This window comes from Wyeomyia smithii, chromosome 1 (assembly GCF_029784165.1).
Source record: "Wyeomyia smithii strain HCP4-BCI-WySm-NY-G18 chromosome 1, ASM2978416v1, whole genome shotgun sequence".
Lineage (NCBI taxonomy): Eukaryota > Metazoa > Arthropoda > Insecta > Diptera > Culicidae > Wyeomyia > Wyeomyia smithii.
The window spans coordinates 115,406,903-115,427,871 of NC_073694.1; the positions used below are offsets into that span (position 1 = coordinate 115,406,903).

A 20,969-nucleotide genomic window follows, 5' to 3' on the forward strand; every position below is an offset into this window, starting at 1 on the left:
AAGAGTATTATTCTAAAAATAATATACGTTGAATAAAAAAAAGGATTTATCGCTGGAATAAAAAAATGAGAGAATAATAATGTAAAAAAAAGAGTATCGACATTGAAAGTTACACGGGCACTTTGAAAAAAAAATATTAATATGTCACCTTGGTATCGAGGAATGAGACAAAAAGAAAAGTAGAAACAAATTACGAGGTTTGTTAAACGAGGTATGTAAGTAGTAAGTTTTTCTTTTCAGGAAGAGAAGAGACAGTAAATATGCGCATCGGCGTTTTTTTTTCCCGGCGGTTCTTCACTTTGGTTTGTCTCTAGAGTTTCATTTGGTTGGATTTTTTGTTGATTACAATGTTGTGGCGCTTCATAAAGCACAATTTTGCGTCACTAGGAGCGCTAGGTAATTTCGTCTGAACGAGTGCGTGCTAGCGCATTTAATTTAAACGATATTTCGCCCCGCGCTCAGTGGTATAATTTAAAGATCCACACACGGAAGCCAAAATTTAGGTACCACATACCGGTTGGCACACCGGAGGCATCGATCGAGTACCTTTCCAGAGAGTGAGTACTGATGTACGATCAGGTGTCGCAGTTTTCAGTTGCGCGAGAATTTTCGCGAGAACGATAGCTCGCGCCCGCAAGTAACTTGAACGGTTATGATTATGACTGATGTTTTTTTAAATGTGCTCTCTTCCGCGTTTGAATGGCTGCGATTATGACGTATGCTAATTCGCAGTAGGGCATTTGTACGTGCATAGGTGTTTGTCACCTGTTGTGCATATTATAACGCAGTGCACAGAAGATCGCGAGAACCCCGTATAAGAGCGGGAGAGCGAATAGCGCACTCGTGAGATATCAATAAGTACGGGTTAACTTCGGACAGTTGTACTAATTTGGTGTTATTAAACTGTCTCTTTTCTTTCCACGGCTCGTTATTGTCTGGGGGATGACGTCACGTATATACATTAAGGCAGGTCTCTAGATATTGTGATCAGCTGTGTAAATTCACGGCCAAGGCTGCGGCGCATGGCAAGCGGGTTGAATTTCAGCCTACGAGGTTAAAATATGATTTCATGAATAAGAAATGGCATCTTACGCCGCCTGATGTAAACATTTACAACGTTTGATTAGTTGTAAAATGGGTGTAATTACACTAAATAAAAATGATTATTTCAATAATCATTTGATTACTGTTAAAATCTAAAATTATTTATTTAATTAATAAAAACCTAAATTAATCCACCTAGCGGTCAGACCCAGCCTTTCTCATTCAATTTTTTATTTGTAAAAATAGATTTACATGAACGCTTCAATCCAATAAATGTATATTCACTCCTTAGGTTCTAAAATATTGATGTTGTAATCTTTACATTTAAAAGTAGAGTCAAGTCTGTCTGTCTGTCTGATTCATAAAGGCCCGAAAACTACCGAACCGATCGACGTGAAAGTTTGTATGTAGGGGTTTTTGGTGCCGATAAAGGTTCCTATGATAGTTTGATACCCCTCCCTCTTCTGAAAGTCCCACACAAATGAAACATAAATTTCTGCACAACTCAAGAACAAACCAAGCAAATGAAACCGAATTTGGCATGTGGATGTTTTTAGGGGTAACTAATATGTCCATAATAGTTGGATGAAACACAAATTTGTGCACATCTCGAGAACTAATCAACCAAATGGAACAAAATTTGGCAGGCAAATGTTTTTAGTGGTAACAAATATGTACATAATGGTTTGAAACCCGACTCCCTCTTCTATAAGGGAGGGATCCCATGAAAATGAAACACAAATTTCGCACAGCTCAAGAACCAATAAAAAAATACAACCAAATTTGGTATGTGAATGTTTTTAGAGGTAACAAATATGTCCATAATGGTTTGACGCCCCTCCCTCTTCTGGAAGTACATGTTTCTTCACAAATTTCTGCACATCTCGCGAACTAATCAACTAAATGGAACCATATTTGGCAGGTGAATGTTTTTAGTCGTAACAAATATGTTCCATAATCGACCTCAGACAACATTTTGGATTGTAAGATGGCAACTTCCGGTTTTTGGAAAACAGCCGAAAATGGCCGATTTCCACCCAATATAATAATATCCGGATCTAGAATAATACACAGGAGCTAAAATCGACCACAGATAGCATTTTAAATTCTAAGATGGCGACTTCCGGTTTCTGAAAACAGCAGAAAATGACCAAATACCACCCGATATGAGTCTTTCTTTAACCAGTATGCCGTTCAAAATCCAGAAATTGTCTCCAAATGCCATTATGAAATCCAAAATGGCGACTTCCGGTGTCGGAAAAACAGCGGCAAATGACCAAATACCACCCAATATGGGTATTTCCGGAGCCGTAATGATGCGCTGGAGCCACAAATCGACTTCAGACAACATTTTGAATTGTAAGATGGCAACTTCCGGTTTCTGGAAAGCCTGAAATGGACGATTCCCATTAAATATTAGTATTTCTGGAACCAGAAAGATGCACAGAAGCTAAAAATTGATCACAGACACAATCTTGAATTTTAAGATGGTGACATCCGATATCTGGCAAACAGCCGGAAATGACTAAATACCATTCAATATGAATGTTTTCGGAACCAGAATTACGCCCAGATGACAGAAATTGATTTCACAGGCAATTTTAAAGTCCAAAATGACGACTTTCGGCTTCTGAAAAACAGTCCAAAGTGACCAAATATCACCCAATATGAGTTTTTCTTTAACCAGTATCCTAAATACCATTTTGAAATCCAAGATGGCGACTACCGGTTTGTGAAAAACAGCCTAAAATAAACAAATACTATCCAATATGAGTATCTCTGGAACCAGAATGATGCAAGGAGCTAAAAATTGACCTCAGGCACCATTTTGAATTGCTAAATGGGAACTTATAGGCAACAGTCGGAAATGACCGAATAATACTCAATATGGATATTTCCGTAAACGTGATGATGCATAGAAACCAAACATTGACCCTGGACACTATTTTGATTTTGAAGACGACCAGTTTTAGTTTCTGGAAAACAACCAAAAATACCTCCCAATATGGGTATTTCCGGTGTCAGCTTGATGCCAGAAAGTCTGCTGATAATGACAGAATACCACCCAATATGAATATATTCAGAATTAAGGCGATGTACAGAAGCCAAAAGACGAGGATGTTGTCATTTCGATAAAACCAATCATTTCAAACGATTTGTTATTTGACTTTAATCATATCCTATGGCCGATTCGTCGTGCATTTGCAGACTTCAAACAAACCGCAAGGAATCAATGAACTTGGAACGTTCAAATAGTACGACACCACATTTAAATTATGTTGAGGCCACATATATCGATCAAAGCAGGTATAGTTTTAAATAGTCTTTGAATTTCTCTTCTTTCCATAACTTTTGAGCCACATATCAAATTGTTATGAAGTTTTTTATTTGTAAGTTTGAGAGATGACTCGTTCGTAAGACACTAGTTATGTTCAAATAAGTCATGTAATCTTTGAGATAATAGACTTTCGTTGTTTTATTAACAATTGAATACATAACGGTTGCTTAAGTTCGATTATAATCAAATGAAATTGGAACGTGTAGGGCAGCCAAACTTTGAAACCACGTGTTCATTCATAATTCATCAGTTAAACCTTAACTAGCCCGCTCATCTGATAATAATAATCAAATCGGTTGTGTAGTTTCTGAGATAATGAAGTTTCGTGATTTTCACAAGTCGGCACATAACAAATGAAGTTACAGTTCGATTACAGTAAAATTCAATAGGGTCTTCTGAGGCAGCTAGACCATTGACCATTTGACACCAATTTTGTGGAAATCGGGTCGGCCATCTCTGAGAAAAGTGAGTGAGTCCAAGTAGTCTTCGGAATATGTTCCTTTCCTGGATTTCACATTTTTAAACATAACAGGCAAAGTAATAGTCCGATTGCAAAACAAATCAATAGGGTCTTATGGGGCAATTAGACCTTCCATTTGACACTGATTTTATGAAAATCGGTACAGCCATCTCTGAGAAACATGAGTGAGATTAAACAGTCTTCAGAACACATTTCTTTTCATAACTTTTGAACCACAAGTTCAATCTTTATGAAATTCAAAACTTAAGGGTTTTCTAGGTAGCCCGTTCTTTAGAGACTAATTTTGTTCAAATCGGTTGTGTAGCTTCTAAGATATTGATGTTTCATGATTTTCACATTTTTAAACATAACCTCTAAACTAAAAATCCGATTACAATAAAATTCAATAGGGTCTTATGGAGCAACAAGACCTTTCATTTGCAATTAATTTCATGAAAATCGGTCCAGCCATCTCTGAGAAAAGTGAGTGAGAATAAAAATCTGCACATACACACACACACATACACACACACACACACACACACACACACACACACACACACACACACACATACAGAAAATGCTCAGCTCGTCGAGCTGAGTCGAGTGATATATGCCATTCGGCCCTTTGGAGCACTTTTATACTTTTGGCGCCAAATAGTTCGCACCTTGGCACTCAAATTCTTTAAAATAGCGTCAATAAAATTGAAACAGATCGCGCTCCGGTATCACATCTGGTTAATAGAAGCGATAGTGATACATAGGAAAAAGAGGAAGAAGGCCACATGAGCCTTTACGGTTACGGATAATTTTACAGTGCTAATAATTTTTATAATACAATATCAGCAATATGGAATCTCAATTATTTGGAAAGAGCTTGGAAATAACGGGTGTTAAATAAAAAATGAGAATTTTTTCAATATTTTTCAGTAACTCAAATACAGAGCGTAAAATTTTCTTTCTCCAAGAGAATTGCTCTTTGGACTCCCTAGAAACAGTAGGCGTGTTTGGTTTTGCTAGTTTGAATTTAGTCAAAGCAAAGATGGCGTCGAAACAGCACGTGCTCCGCGAACGCATTGTACGGTTCTACGAAATGCATTTCCAGCAAGGAAAAAAGTTCACGGTGACACATTTTAAGGAAGAAAATGTACGTGTTAGCACGGTATATCGTATCCTGGGTTCCCTGAACGTAGAGCGGAAGGTCGGAAGTGGTCGTCCGGTGACGATAATGACGAAGCAGAGGAAGACATCGTTAAAGAAGCTGTTTGACAACAAGGACGCAACCAGCCTCCGTGACGCCGGTCGGAAATATGGCTGCTCCCACGTATTGATCCATCGGACCCTCAAGATGGAAGGAATCGTCTGCAGGAAGAAGACGGGGTCGCCGGAGTACACGAAGGAGCAGATTGAGACGGTTAAAACACAGTGTCGGTGGATGACCAAAAAATACCGCGGGACGTCTTTCGTTCTGGACGACGAAAGCTATTTTCCGCTGTCCAAAACGCATATTCCAGGAAATGATAATTACTACTCCAGCGACAAGTCATCCACACCGCCTGAAGTGAAATACAAGTTCAAGCACAAGTTTGAAAAAAAGGTTATGTTGTACATCGCCATTTCCGACCGGGGCATTTCAAAGCCTTGGTTTAAGCCGAGCGGTCTGGCAATCAACCAACAAATCTATCAAGAAGAGTGCCTCGATAAAATCCTGCTGCCGTTCCTGAACGAGCATCACGCGGATGGGAAGTACGTCTTCTGGCCAGACAAGGCGTCTTCCCATTACGCCAAGAAAACGCTGGCGTATCTTGAGGAGAAAAAGATACCGTTCGTGCCGAAAGATCGTAACCCAACAAACTTGCCCCAGTGCCGCGTAGAGGATTTCTTTGGCTAACTCAGTGCCCTAGTATATAAAAACAATTGGAGGGCCAAGGATACGAAGCAACTGACTACAAGATTCCGGAATTGTATCCGGAAAATGGACGTAAGTGCCGTACAACGTTCTTGTGAGAGCATCGCAACAAAGTTGCGTTGAACAGCAGACCACGGCTCTTACTCAAACATTCACTGATATTTTTTTGAAGAAAACACATTATGTTATTAATAAAAAATACTGAAATCGATGAAAAAAAAAATTTTTTTTATATGTGATTGAAAAAATTCTCATTTTTTATTTAACACCCGTTAATTTACAATTAATTAAAAGAAATTTTGGGATTATTTTCTTTTATCCGGAAGAGTATTATTTATTGTAAAATGGAGTACACTTCCTAGGAAGAGATGCCATGCAGTGCATCCCAGAATATGACGGATCGGTAGACGAACTAGAAGCGTTCATTTACCATATTGAGCAATTTGCCCTAAAAATACCTGAGGGAGTGCCACACACTTCTCCGATTTATATAATTTTATTGAAAGGCAAAGCAGCTGCCGCATTACATAAAATAAGAGCAGATACTTGGAAACAGGTCAAAAAGAATCTTTACAAGGAATTTGGAGAAAATATATCTATAGGAGCGGTAATTATTCAGGTAGAAACATTGAGGCAGGGAGTGTATGAGACCTTCCCTGAATACAAAAAAAAAGAGTAATTAAAATTAAGAGACAAATCGACTCCTACGAAAACAAAAGTGGGAAGTCTTGTATGATAGTGAGTCTCCGGTTACATTGCATAGCAGGGCTGCACGACCGCTTATTGAAAGAAGCCGCCGGAGGTAGAGAAATGCTGAATTTAGAGGAGCTGCTGAATAACTTAGAAAATTATTAACAGGAGATCAAACATATCTCTGATATTGAAAAGCGATGGCGTGGCTTAGAATTGCTCGAAAAACAGCACGGCGCGCCCAAGCATTGTATCAGAAGCAGAAATATTTTCTCAATCAACCACACGGGTACGAGTTATAGAAAAAGGTGGTTCAAAAGAGATAAGCATATCAGTCGCAGGACTAGAAATTATGAAAGATATAGCGGGAATCGGCCCAGTTATAACAATCACGACGCTCCTAGGAATTGGCGTAATCAGGAGAACTATGCCAGAAACAGGCAGCACAATTATTATGGTCAGAGTGGATCAATGAACAGACGGTCCGATCACTCGTGCGACCGCAGACACCGAAATATTTTGAGTATAAGACATACTGGAAGGGGGGATACAAATTACCCAAAACAAGGTATAAAAGATCCGTTTGCACAAGAGTATTTCAGCGATGACTTCGCAGAATTGTGTCAGGACGTCGACTGGCGTATGTGCACAGATGAACCCAGCAACATTAAAATATCAGATTGGGAGACCGCATGCAATCACATAAGAGATAACAGCGCTTGTGTGGCTAAGCGCGTCTATTACGATGTCAAAGGGTGCTTAATGTTAACGCTGCTGGCTAGGCAGAATGTCCAATTTACGTTAAACTTTATCTTAGATACAGGTGCATGCACGAATATAATTAATGCACGCATTGTAAACCTTTTGAATGTACCGGTGAATACACAGAATGTAACTACTTTTGGAGGTATTGGCCGCAACATTGTGCGAACATCAGGTACAATTACGTTGGATTTAATAGTCGGAGACTTCCTAATCCCGACACAATTTCACATATTAGCAAATCTGCCAAGCGACGGAATAATCGGAGCAGAATTTTTAAAGAAGCATACGCTTCAAATTGGGAATAATTTTGATTACATCGTGTTCAAGAAACACGGCAATAGTGGTCCGGACGACTTGAGTCCGTGGAGCATGCCCAAAGAGGAAGTCCTTAGTCGACATGTTTATATGGCAGCCAGAAATAGAGTCATTGTGCAGCACGAGTTGCGAGATACTAGCAACACAGCACAGTGGGGTGACTCCATACAAAGGCTGGCCAAGCAAAAAAAGTGTCGATAAATGCGACAAAAACTTGGTATTTACATAATTTTGGGGCGCTGAACACGAATTTGGCATCAATTTTTTGTATGGGGCCGTCCATAAAGCACGAAATCCAATTTTTAATATTTTTTGGCACTTTTTTCCTTTTTTATAGAATTATATGATCTTTGACCACAAGTAGTGCCACCGGGCGTCCTTTCCATTGAAAAAATACGTTATTTATGGACAACCCCTTGCACTAAACAAATTTTGCCGAAATATATATATATATATATATATATATATATATATATATATATATATATATATATATATATATATATATATATATATATATATATATATATATATATATATATATATATATATATATATATATATATATATATATATATATATATATATATATATATATATATATATATATATATATATATATATATATATATATATATATATATATATATATATATATATATATATATATATATATATATATATATATATATATATATATATATATATATATATATATATATATATATATATATATATACATACATATTAGGGCGGTTCGATTTGTAGGGGATCAAAAAATCGCTTAGGCACATATGATTTTCGGATTCTAGGGATCAAAATAAGATACTTTGCTCAAAAAACCATACCTCTAAAATGAATTCTGATGTCCTTTGTACTAACGTGTAGGTACCCAAAAGGTCAAATTTCAAAAAATCCTGTTTTGACCCATTTAGAGTGCCCCAATCGAGTCCAAATGTATGACCGACCCCCACTAACTTTGGAGGGCCGACCCACCCATGCTAGTGTTACCCCCCTGGGACCCCCCTAGGGGGTCTCCCATACAAAAATATCAAAAAATATCAAAAAATCGCCATTTTTGGCACTTTATATGACAAAAATCAGTGAAATGGCTATTATTTTTCCGCACAAATGAAGTTTCTAGGAAAAAAATGTTTTTTTTTTGTTTTTGGATTTTTGTTTTCTCCTGCTTCGCATGGGATTCGGTCCTGAGTCTTCAGCGCATACATACACAATTACACATTTTTCTGAGCCATTCTCATTGCAGATGGCGTTTGCAGTTGGCGTCCTTTTGAACATAAAATCGTATATCACTCTGTTACATCATATGTAATATTTTTATTTCGACCAGTCAGGCGAGCACCGCTGGTATGCTACCACAACGGCTACCACGCACGGATGCTCCGTTTCCACTGTTCCCACGCACACTGTAGAACCAGAGTGAATAAATAGAGTGACGCAGAGTCTGAAACCAGAAAAACCAAACGAACACTGCAAAGTCGGGTGTTTTCGTCAATGAAATAGTCTGCTGGGAGGCAACAAAAATCCATCCACTGTTTCCTCACAATCGGATTCTTCGGGAAACGAAAAAAACTCACATTCCTTACTGTTTTTTGTTATTACACAAAACGCACTTCATTTTATCTATCTCTATCAAACTTTATCAAACGAACTTGTTTTAAATTTAAATACAATAACTATCTTTTCACTCTGACGATAACAACACTCCGTTGAAGTCAACTGGAACTTGAGCAAAAAGGGGCTGCCAGAAAAATATTTTGATGGATACATAAATAAACCGTGTTGCTGTTTTGACTGAATTTCTCTCTGCGTCTCTCTATCTATTCACTCTGTGTAGAACCCAAGTATGATGACAGTTCTACAAGGTATGCTACATTTTTGTCTATCCACGCACACAGACAAATCTCGTTATGAAAAATTTCGCGTTTTGTATGGAATTCAGAACATTTTTGGAAATTTCTCGTTTTATGTTGTTTTATATCGATTTTTTTAGTTGGAGAGTGAATCTCCAGTTGAAACACACTAAAAATTGATATTAATTTAGATTTAGTGTGAAAAGTTGCGACAATATGTCGAAATAAAATAAATAAAAATGCTATATTTCTAATAGTTGGAGCATAATCTTAGTCTTTGTCATAGCTCATGACTTTTGTTACTGTATGAAACATAAGCGACTCCATTTAGAAGCGCTATTAGAGTACAAGAAAAAAAAGAAAAGTGCAAAAAGGTTACCGGCAAATTGATGAAAAACAGCATATTTTACCTAGACCGCAGCATGTTTATGTATTCCCCACAAATAAAACATGTTTCAACATCATTTCTATAACTTTTCAGGAAAGAATGTTCAATAAGTTTAGTTTAAAATGCAAAATCATTTCAAATTCCATACAAAATTGGAAAAAGTTCATAACGATCACTAATACTAATGCATCGACGTGAATAGCATACCTTATAGAACTGTCATCATACTTGGGTGTAGAACTAGTGTAGGTTTCGTATAGGATAGAAACGTCAACATAAATCATTCTACATCGTCCGCCAAAGAGTCAACACCTGAAATAAAAACCTGAAAGTGAAAGTGAAAATTGTTAAAGTCAAAATATATTTTTTTTAGTTTACAATGAACCCGCAAGATGAAATAGCAACAACATCATCAGCTATCGAAAACTCAATGAGTCATATACCCAAGCATGATGTTGCTGTTTTTGGTGTGTCTTCTGATTTGTTTAAAATTAGTTTATTTGACACGGCACGATACATTTTCTGTTTTACTGAGCCAAGTACAATTCGTATTAATTCTACGTTAGCAGGGAAAAGAGGGAGGCCTTTTATTTATTCTCGCGGCCGACTACGAGCTAGTGGGGATTTAAGGTGAGAGGAGGGAAATACAATTCTTGCTTAAAACTAATTAAGATATACGATCTATTTGTGTTTCGACTGGTGTTCTTTTTTGTTTTTTAAACATAGATTTAGGCTCTTCGTGTTCGTGTCTCCAGCGTCGTATACGGGTATTCTGACAAATAGACAAAAGAATATTAAATTTTAATGTCAGTCTTTTTCAAATAACAGTACAGTTGTGCCATGTACTGGAGATCACCGCTTCCCAGAATGTCTCTAACGGGTACGTTCGGTTGTTTTCCTCGGGCCCGGAGGGAATCTATAAGCTCGGACCTAACATCACAGAATTCGGCACACGACCAAACAACATGCTCGATGTCATGGTAGCCATCGCCACAAACGCAGTGATTACTGTCTACAAGCCCTATACGAAAGAGATGCGTGTTTAACGTGTAGTGATTGGACATAAGTCTGGACATCACGCGAATGAAGTCCCGACCTACATCCAACCCCTTGAACCATGCTTTCGTCGATACCTTAGGAAAAATGGAATGTAGCCACCGTCCCAGTTCATCTGAGTTCCATGATGATTGCCAACTGTTGAGTGTTCTCTGACGCACAATGCTATAAAATTCATCATAAGCAATTGGTCTTTCATAAATACCGCCATCAATAGCACCCACCTTAGCTAAAGAGTCAGCCTTTTCATTACCCGGAATCGAGCAATGAGAAGGGACCCACGCTAAGGTAACCCGGTAATTTTTATCTGTTAAAGCACTTAAAAACTGCCGTATTTTCCCCAGGAAATACGGGGTGTGCTTCACAGGCTTCATCGATCGCAGAGCCTCAATGGCACTGAGACTATCTGTGAAGATGAAGTAGTGGTCTATGGGTAGGGTTTCGATGATTCCACGAGAGTACTGAATAGCAGCAAGTTCTGCGACGTACACGGAAGCAGGAGCATCGAGTTTGTAGGAGGCGGTAAAATTTTCGTGGAAAACACCGAAGCCAGTGGACTCATCTAGATTAGATCCGTCAGTGTAAAACCTTTTATCATAACTAACATGTTTAAACTTATTGGAAAAAATCTTAGGGATCTCTTGGGGTCGCAATTGATCCGGGATACCAGAAATGTCTTGTTTCATGGTGGTGTCGAAGAATATAGCATTATTAGAAGTATCTAAAAGTGCGACATTGGAGGAATCGTATGAAGAAGGATTAATATCTTGAGCCATATAGTCAAAATATAAAGTCATAAATCTGGATTGAGATTTAAGGTCGACCAACCTCTCGAAATTTTCAATTACTAATGGGTTCATAACTGTGCATCGAATTAGCAACCGGTAAGAGAGATTCCAAAAACGATGTTTCAACGGAAGAATACCCGCTAACACTTCAAGACTCATCGTATGGGTCGACTGCATGCAACCCAAGGCAATACGCAAACAACGATATTGTATTCTTTCTAGTTTCAAAATATGCGTGTTCGCAGCGGAGCGAAAGCAGAAACAACCGTACTCAAGAACTGACAGTATTGTTGTTTGGTATAACCTCAGAAGGTCTCCTGGGTGGGCTCCCCACCAGGTTCTGGTAATCGTACGAAGAAAATTAATCCTCTGTTGGCATTTTCGTGTCAGATACCTAATATGACAAGCCCAGGTGCGTTTAGAGTCGAACCAGACCCCGAGATATTTAGCGACTAAAACCTGAGAGATCGTTTTACCCGTTATTACGAGCTGCAGCTGAGCTGGGTTATGCTTCCTAGAAAAAACGACCAACTCAGTTTTCTCCGGAGAGAATTCGATACCCAGCTTAAGAGCCCATTCAGACAAATTGTCTAAGGTATCTTGCAATGGTCCTTGCAGATCGCTAGCCTCGCTACCAGTAATGGATACACCGCTATCGTCTGCAAGTTGCCTTAGCGTGCATGAATTTGCAAGACATTCATCGATGTCATTGACGTTAAAATTATATAAGAGAGGACTTAAACATGAGCCCTGGGGAAGGCCCATGTAACTAATTCGGGAAGTTGTCGAATCGCCATGTGAGAAATACATATGCTTTTCTGACAACAAGTTGAGCAAAAAGTTATTCAAATTTGGTGAAAGTCCCTGCGAATGAAGTTTCGCGCTCAAAACTTCTACAGAGACAGAGTCAAAAGCCCCCTTAATATCCAAGAACGCAGAAGCCATTTGCTCTTTCCGAGCAAATGCGAGTTGAATTTCAGTAGAAAGCAACGCTAGGCAATCGTTCGTCCCTTTGCCCCGGCGAAAGCCAAATTGAGTATCTGAAAGTAAACCGTTTGTTTCGACCCATTTGTCTAACCGTAAGAGGATCATTTTCTCCATTAATTTCCGGAGGCAAGAGAGCATCACAATCGGCCTATATGAATTGTGATCAGAGGCAGGTTTCCCAATAGCAATGACTTTTACCTCCCTCCAGTCATGCGGAACAATATTTAGCTCAAGAAACTTGTTGAACAAATTCAACAAGCGTCTTTTTGCAGAGTCGGGTAGATTTTTCAACAGGTTGAATTTTATTCTATCTAACCCTGGAGCCTTATTGTTGCACGACAGGAGAGCCATTGAAAATTCCAACATCGAAAATGGAGGCTCTTCCGTAGTTACTATAAACGCGTCGCGAAAGGTTTTCTGTTCCGGTACAGAGTCCGGACAGACCTTTTTGGCAAAATCGAGTATCCAGCGATCTGAATACTCCTCACTCTCATTCGAAACGACACGGTTCCGCATGCGCCTGGCGGTATCCCAAGAGTGCTCATCGCTGTTTCCCTCGACAACGCGTTTACGAACCGCCGCCAGTACCCGCGTTTTTTCGCCTTTACTAAGCTCTTCATCTGCCTGCCCAGTGCCTCGTACTTTCGAAGCAGGTTGACAGTGCCGTACTCCCGGTAGTCCTTATACGCCGCGGACCTTCGCACGTACAGCTCAGAGCACTCTTTGTCCCACCATTTGTTGGGAGGGCGCTGTCTAATCGTTACCCCGGGTATCGGTTTCGTCAAAGCTTGAGTCGCGGCGTCGATTATCAAGCCAGCTAAGAACGCGTATTCTTCCTCCGGAGGAAGTTCCTCGTGAGTCTCGATAGATTCCGCTATAATAGACTCATAACGCTTCCAATCAATATTACGTGTAAGGTCGTAGGAAATATTGATTGGGTTCGGGGGAGTTGAACCATTAGCAATTGATATAACGATTGGAAGATGATCACTACCGTGGGGATCGTTGATTACTTTCCACTGGCAATCTAACGCTAGTGATGTCGAGCAGAGGGATAGGTCAAGCACGCTTTCACGTGCTGGAGGATTAGGTACGCGTGTCGCTTCCCCAGTATTCAAAACTGTCATATTGAAGTCGTCGATCAAGTTACAGATTAAAGAAGATCGGTTGTCGTCGTACAGCGACCCCCATAGCGAACAGTGAGAGTTAAAATCTCCCAAAATCATAAAAGGTGCGGGAAGCAATTCTGCTATATCAAGGAGTTGCTTCTGTTCAATCCGCGCGGATGGGGGAATATATAACGAAACAAGGCAAAGGTGTTTTCCATTCAAATTCGTTTGAATGGCAACAACTTCAATATTCGAGATCGAGGGGAGGTCGATTCTGAAAAAAGAATAGCACTTTTTGATCCCTAAAAGTACCCCTCCACCGTGTGAGTCTCGATCTCGACGAATAATGTTAAAATCGTGGAAATTGAGTTGATCGTTCGAATTGAGAAAGGTTTCACAGAGCGCGAATGCGTCACAATTGTATGTATTCATCAAATGAGAAAAAAAATCGAATTTGGGGATGATACTTCTGCAATTCCACTGTAACACAGTGACAAAATTCCTAACCTCTTTCGCCGTATTAGTCATCGAAAGATATAATAGCTGAAATGAGGGGCCAAGGTGCTGCTAGTTGCTTCAAAAAGGTTTTCACTGTAGGAAGAAGGGCAAGAAGAATATTTTGTAGGGGATCTGGTATGTTGAATGTTTAAAAAATTCAGTCCACAATATCAGAAAATTTTATGAACCCTGTTTCTTTTTAATCTTCTGATCGAGAAATGGGTGCACGAGGGGTTTTTGGTGCCCCAGGAAGCGGTGGGTACTCCTGGTTTGATTTGAAATTAAAACCGGGGGGTACTTGCTTCGGTTTTTCTTCACCGCTTCCTTTTTGTGTTGTCTTATTGGTCATTCCGCTAGGGGTTATCTTACGACCTTTGCGAGAAAGATTAGGAGAGTTGAGCATTCTCCTCTTCCTAGATCCCTCTGGCAAGGCATAGGAACACCCTTCGACGGGATCGTCAGATGTACCCTCATCAGTTGGCAAGAAGGAAAAGATGTTTCCTGTCAAGGGTGGCTCAGCCCTCTTAAGCATTTCTGCAAAAGAGCGCTTTGATCGTTCCTTAAGGGAACGCTTAACTTTTTCATCGCGCTGTTTGTACTCGGGACATGCCGGAAGGTCATGCCGAGTTCCCTCGCAATAAAGACACTTTTCAGTATCCCCACTGCAAGCGTTCTCAGCATGATTGCCTCCGCACTTGCTACAGCGTGCCTTGTTGCAGCAGTAGGTGGCTGTGTGACCTAACTGCTTACAGTTTTGGCAATGCATGACCCGCGGTACGAACAGGCGTACAGGTAGACGAACCCTGTCCAAGCGGACGTAGTTCGGCAGCGCGGATCCGGCGAATGTTACTCGGAAGGAATCCGAGGGAGGAATTTCTTCTTCCCTTCTTCGATGGATACTAAATGCAATTGCTTGCAATCCAGTATCTTTACACTTTGCATCAAGGGGTTTTTAAAACAGCCAACACCATGACGCAAAATGTCATCGACAGTGAGATTCCCCTCGGTAACCACACCGTCGATTTCTACATCCTTGGCAGGGATGTACACGCGATACTCTCTCGTGAAGAGCTCGTAGCCAGCAATTTCGTTTGCTTGCTTCAAGCTACTCACGACAACTCGCAGTTTGTTCGGCCTCACCTTCGTAATCTCGGTTACGGCCGAAAAATGTTTTGCCAGGTCTTTGCCAATTTGAATAATATTCAATGGCTTCTTTATGGGCCGGAAAAAAACAACGTAGGGACCGCCAGCGGCATCTGGGTAAGCTTTTACCCGTACTTCCGGTACTCTTGGTACAGGACTTGGCAAAGGGGAGGGCACAGGGGAAGGTAGGGGTGAGCTGATGGGAGAAATTTCAATTTCTTCCCCGTTTGTTTCCACATCCAGGAAAAGTTGCACCTGCATGTCGTCCATTTTGCGGGAGCGTTACGCTCTACCGCACACAAACGATAAATATTCGAATATGGGGGGGGGGGGTTCAAGTAGTTGATATTAAATTTTAAAAACAATTTTTCAATCTACAATGGATCAAATAAAAAAAAGACAGTAATACTAATACTAATAACAATAGTAATAATAATAATAATAATAATAATAATAATTGTAGTAATAATAATAATAACCGAACGTCTAAGTCACGACCTCACGGCTGATAGTTGGATTAATCGAGTGTCTCCGCAGAACAAGCAATGACGATCCAGCTTCGTGTTGTGACACAGTGGCCGTATCTTACACGCGACCTTGTAGATGCCACTTGTAGTTGACTTCCACTCGCTCGATCGTATGGTGGTCCGTGCTGCTAGCGGGGTAACAGCGACGCGGGAGAATTATTCTTGCTGATATATCAGCTGCGTATCGAATCACTGGCGGGGTAGCCTGCCCCTACCAGTGTGCAGATATTTCTGCCGATATACAACAGGCTATTGTTATCGCGCAACACAAGAACTAATCGACAAAAAAACACCCGTACGATAACTCGTGTATTGTTATTTTGCGAACTCAAACGGAGATAAACAATTTGCGTCTAATCGAGACGAAAGCAAAACAACGAATGTGTCTTCTGATTTGAATGATATTAATTTACCAACCGATCTGGGTATCTTGAGATATTATTTTTACTTAAGCGAACGTGCAAAAACAGAACAAAAAAAGTTTTCTTATAAACAATTCTCTAATCACGTAACAGATAGGTTGGTTGGAATTTGGGAAAAACTTGGTATGGAAATAATTTCAAAAAATAAGTTGCTGTTAAATAGAATAGATTGGTTGACAAATACCAAGCCGAAATTAAGAAGACGAATAGAGACCTTTTAGTGTTTACCGGTACTCTGAACGAAATTTTTTATATTGGAGCATGTAAATGCGATTTGACGGCAGCTCAATGTAACTGCGGTTTGGTTCCAGAACGCCTCAAAGAGTTTATGCACGATCAACATAAACAGAGAAGACTAACAATTGATGCATTTCTGATGGAAATTGAAGAGCAAGGGACATCGTCATCAATGCCAACAATGCCAACATACGAAGATCCCGATGATACAACATACGTAGACGTACCGATGACGGTTGATGAAGATGTTATGAATAGAAGCACAAGTTCACAATACACAGAAAGATACGATTGTTTTAACTTTGCCTTGATGTGTGACAGATTTGGTGTGTCTGATAGAGTAGCGTCAGCATTGGCAACCAGTCTTTTCAAAGATTTTGAAATGAAAGATCAGCATGGCGAACCTCTCATCATGGATAAATCGAAAGTTCGTAGAGAAAGAGAGAAATGCAGACGAATAGTGCTCCGCAAAAGGTTTGATGATTCCAGTTTAATAGCGTTTTCATTCGACGGCAGAAAAGATGATACTTATACGAGAGAAAAAATTGATGGTAAGTATCATAGTAGGATGGTAAAAGAACCTCACCTTGTTATTTTGAGAGAACCGAATTCTCGATTGATTGGTTACGCAAGACTGGTAGAGGAAAGTGCTGAATACAAAACAACAAAATTGAATGAATTTTTCAACGATAAAAACATATCTCTGGATGCATTGATTGGCATATGCACTGACGGTGAGCCAACAAACACTGGCACACACGGTGGAATTATACGAAGATTCGAATTGCTGCTAAAAAGACCATTGCATTGGTTTGTTTGCCTTCTACACTTCAACGAACTTCCGTTTCGACATTTGTTTGGGGTTTTGGATAAATCATCCACCACTGGACCAACATCAACAACCGGGAAACTAAGCAAGCAAATTGAAAATTCTGAAGCTCTTCCGGTAAGTCATTGCTATCACTCATTTATTATAATTTTCTAACATTTTGAATGGTGAAATCATAATAAATTTATTTAATTATTATATATTTTTAGGTGGTGAGCGACTTTCAGAGAATTGCGTTGGAAAATATGCCTCCTGTTGCAGAACAGCACGAATATTCCACCGATTCGCAGTACTTATACGACATGGCACATGCAATTTCTAATGGCGTGGTTTCTGTGGATCTGGCTAACATAAAACCAGGGAAAATTGTACATTCTCGCTGGCTCACCAAGGCCGCTAGATTATTACGATTATATGTGACAATGAAAAAACCACCCAAAAATTTAAGAATTCTGGTTGAATTTATAATTAAGGTTTATGTGCCAATGTATTTTAATATCAAGTATTACAGCTCTGTCGTGTACGGTAGTGTATTATTTTTCAAGTACATTACTTGGGCACAATTTCTGGAGCCAAATTTACGCACTGTTGTCAATCATGTAATTAAAAATAATCCATATTTTGCACATTCGGAAAATATCTTGCTATCAATGTTGTTTGATGATAGGAAAGAGGTGCGCGACTCTGCTATCAAGAAAATTTTACGATATCGAGACAATGTTGAAGACCCATCGGAACTTAGAGAATATAAAAAACCAGATATAAACTTCCATTGCTTCGATTACACGAAAATGATCGATTTGACTGATAAAAATAACGTATTTGAACCACCATTCACGCGAATCATTCCGTATGAAACATTGATAGCATATTTAAATGAAGATGATTCACCATTTACTGATCCGCATATTCCATTACATATACAAGGAACGGAACAACACGTTCAACTGCTAGCTAGCGTTTCCAAACGAGTAATATCGGAAAATGTAGAGGCTGTTATGGAGGCGACATTAGAGAGCCGTGCGAAATTGCCCAGTGTTGAAACCAAAAAAGACTTCAAACAATAATTTTTTAGTTTCTTTCCTATGTTCTGATCGAATAAATTTTTAAAGAGAAAACGAAAATCCAAAAACAAAAATAAACATTTTTTTCCTAGAAACTTCATTTGTGCGGAAAAATAATAGCCATTTCACTGATTTTTGTCATATAAAGTGCCAAAAATGGTGATTTTTTGAATTTTTTTTATATTTTTGTATGGGAGACCCCCTAGGGGGGTCCCAGGGGGGTAACACTAGCATGGGTGGGTCAGCCCTCCAAAGTTAGTGGGGGTCGGTCATACATCTGGACTCGATTGGGTCACTCTAAATGGGTCAAAACAGGATTTTTTGAAATTTGACCTTTTGGGTACCTACACGTTAGTACAAGGGACATCAGAATTCATTTAAGAGGTATGGTTTCTTGAGAAAAGTATCTTATTTTGATCCCTAAAATCTGAAAATCATATGTGCCTAAGCGATTTTTAAATCGACACACCCTAATATATATATATATATATATATATATATATATATATATATATATATATATATATATATATATATATATATATATATATATATATATATATATATATATATATATATATATATATATATATATATATATATATATATATATATATATATATATATATATATATATTTTTTTTTTTTTTTTTTTTTTTTGAATAAACTAAAACAACATAAGTAATACAAACTAATTACAAATTGAAAAAATCATCATCAGCATTATCATCTTCCGCTGTGATCGCTTAAATCTCGTGTTGAATTGTTTCCAGAAAATTTGAAGTTCATTATACTTATTAGCAGGAAAAATGTCTTTCGCTGCAATTTTCATTTCTTCTAGTAATTTTCGATGTTTTATTGTTTCATATATATGTTATCTTCCTAATCCGGTTTCTATGGTTGAATGAGGACATTTAAATATATGTATAACACCATGAATTGACAACTTACTAGACATTGAATTAGGTGGTGCTGCTGAAGTTGAAGGCTCCATAATAAAATTCAACGAATTTATGAATTTGAAAACCAAGTCACTGGAATGACACAACGTTCTAAATGAATACGAAAAGATGCGGAGGGCGACGACAGTTCTTTGTTTTTTCTCATAAAGCAAAATGTGTGCTTTACTTTTGTATGCCAACGAGTGCGAAGCGAAAGCAATCTTCAAACGGGCTAGGGTTAGCCGAAAGTTCTCATGTAAGCCAAAAATCAATCGTTAAGTAAATGAGATTCCGCACGGTCGTGTGACCGTGCGTACAGGAATTGCGCGTCGGTTTATCTTTTAACTTCCGAAGATATCACAATTCCTGGTAGGGTAACCCGGGGTTGCCCTACATATTGGTGACAGCGGTGGGATGTTGGGCGGCAGATGGTGCGCCCCAGCTGGGGCAGGGGCTCCGTAGTACGTGGTTGGCGATACCGGCGGACTTGGGTAACCCCAGTACAGAATCGGCTGCGGATAGTAGGGCAGATGTAACGGCCCCCACGCGTCCCTAGATGTCTACAGGGCTCCGTCACATTATTCTACCGCATTCTTTTCGACGCTGGCACGGCCAACGAACTTTTCTTTTCGACGTTGGCACGGCCAACGAACTCCGCTTGGCTTGGGTGACGAACACCGACACCCGTAAGCAAATTATATTAAAACAGAACAAAGTCCGAGGTTGGATACTTGATGAGTCGGTAACTCATCGACGCGCGAGAAATGAGTTACCGAAAATGTTTGTAAACAAGGTAGAGTGACGACAGCACGGCGCCCCACTCTCAGTAGATTCAGATTAAGTGTTCTAAAACAGAGACAGGCCGAGAAAAGGCCATTAGGGTAATAAGGATAGGTAGTGATTTCGCGAGGGGAAATTGTCTCTCGCGAAATACACTCTAGGGTTAGCCGAAAGTTCTCATGTAAGCCAAAAATCAATCGTTAAGTAAATGAGATTTTGCACGGTCGTGTGACCGTGCGTACAGGAATTGCACGTCGGTTTATCTTTTAACTTCCGAAGATATCATAATTCCTGGTAGGGTAACCCGGGGTTGCCCTACATATTGGTGACAGCGGTGGGATGTTGGGCGGCAGATGGTGCGCCCCAGCTGGGGCAGCGCTACATCGAAGTGTTTCAGTGTTCCGGCGACGACATGAATATGGTCCTGAACGGAGGATTCCAGCAGCCGTCGAGTATTTCGAAACCGCCGCTACTGTCACCCGGCGGAACCATCGTCGGCAGCCCATTCGGTGGCTTTAGCCCCTTCGGACACCCACAGGCGACAGTTTTACCTCCGCGGGCCCATCCTGCCGCGGCCTACTATCTGCAGCCGATTCTGTACTGGGGTTACCCAAGTCCACCGGTATCGCCAACCACGTACTACGGAGCCCCTGCCCCAGCTGGGGCGCACCATCTGCCGCCCAACATCCCACCGCTGTCACCAATATGTAGGGAAACCCCGGGTTACCCTACCAGGAATTGTGATATCTTCGGAAGTTAAAAGATAAACCGACGTGCAATTCCTGTACGCACGGTCACATGACCG

The 20,969-nt window shown here is 39.7% G+C and overlaps 1 protein-coding gene across 1 annotated transcript; it reads left to right on the top strand.

Moving 5' to 3' along the window:
* The first annotated feature begins 5,817 nt into the window (after positions 1-5,817).
* LOC129717112 (epithelial splicing regulatory protein 2-like) lies at positions 5,818-20,924 on the top strand. The gene is made up of 2 exons (XM_055666955.1): positions 5,818-5,823; positions 20,463-20,924. Exons 1-2 carry the CDS (start codon positions 5,818-5,820, stop codon positions 20,922-20,924), a joined length of 468 nt encoding a protein of 155 aa, XP_055522930.1.
* Positions 20,925-20,969: the final 45 nt, after the last annotated feature.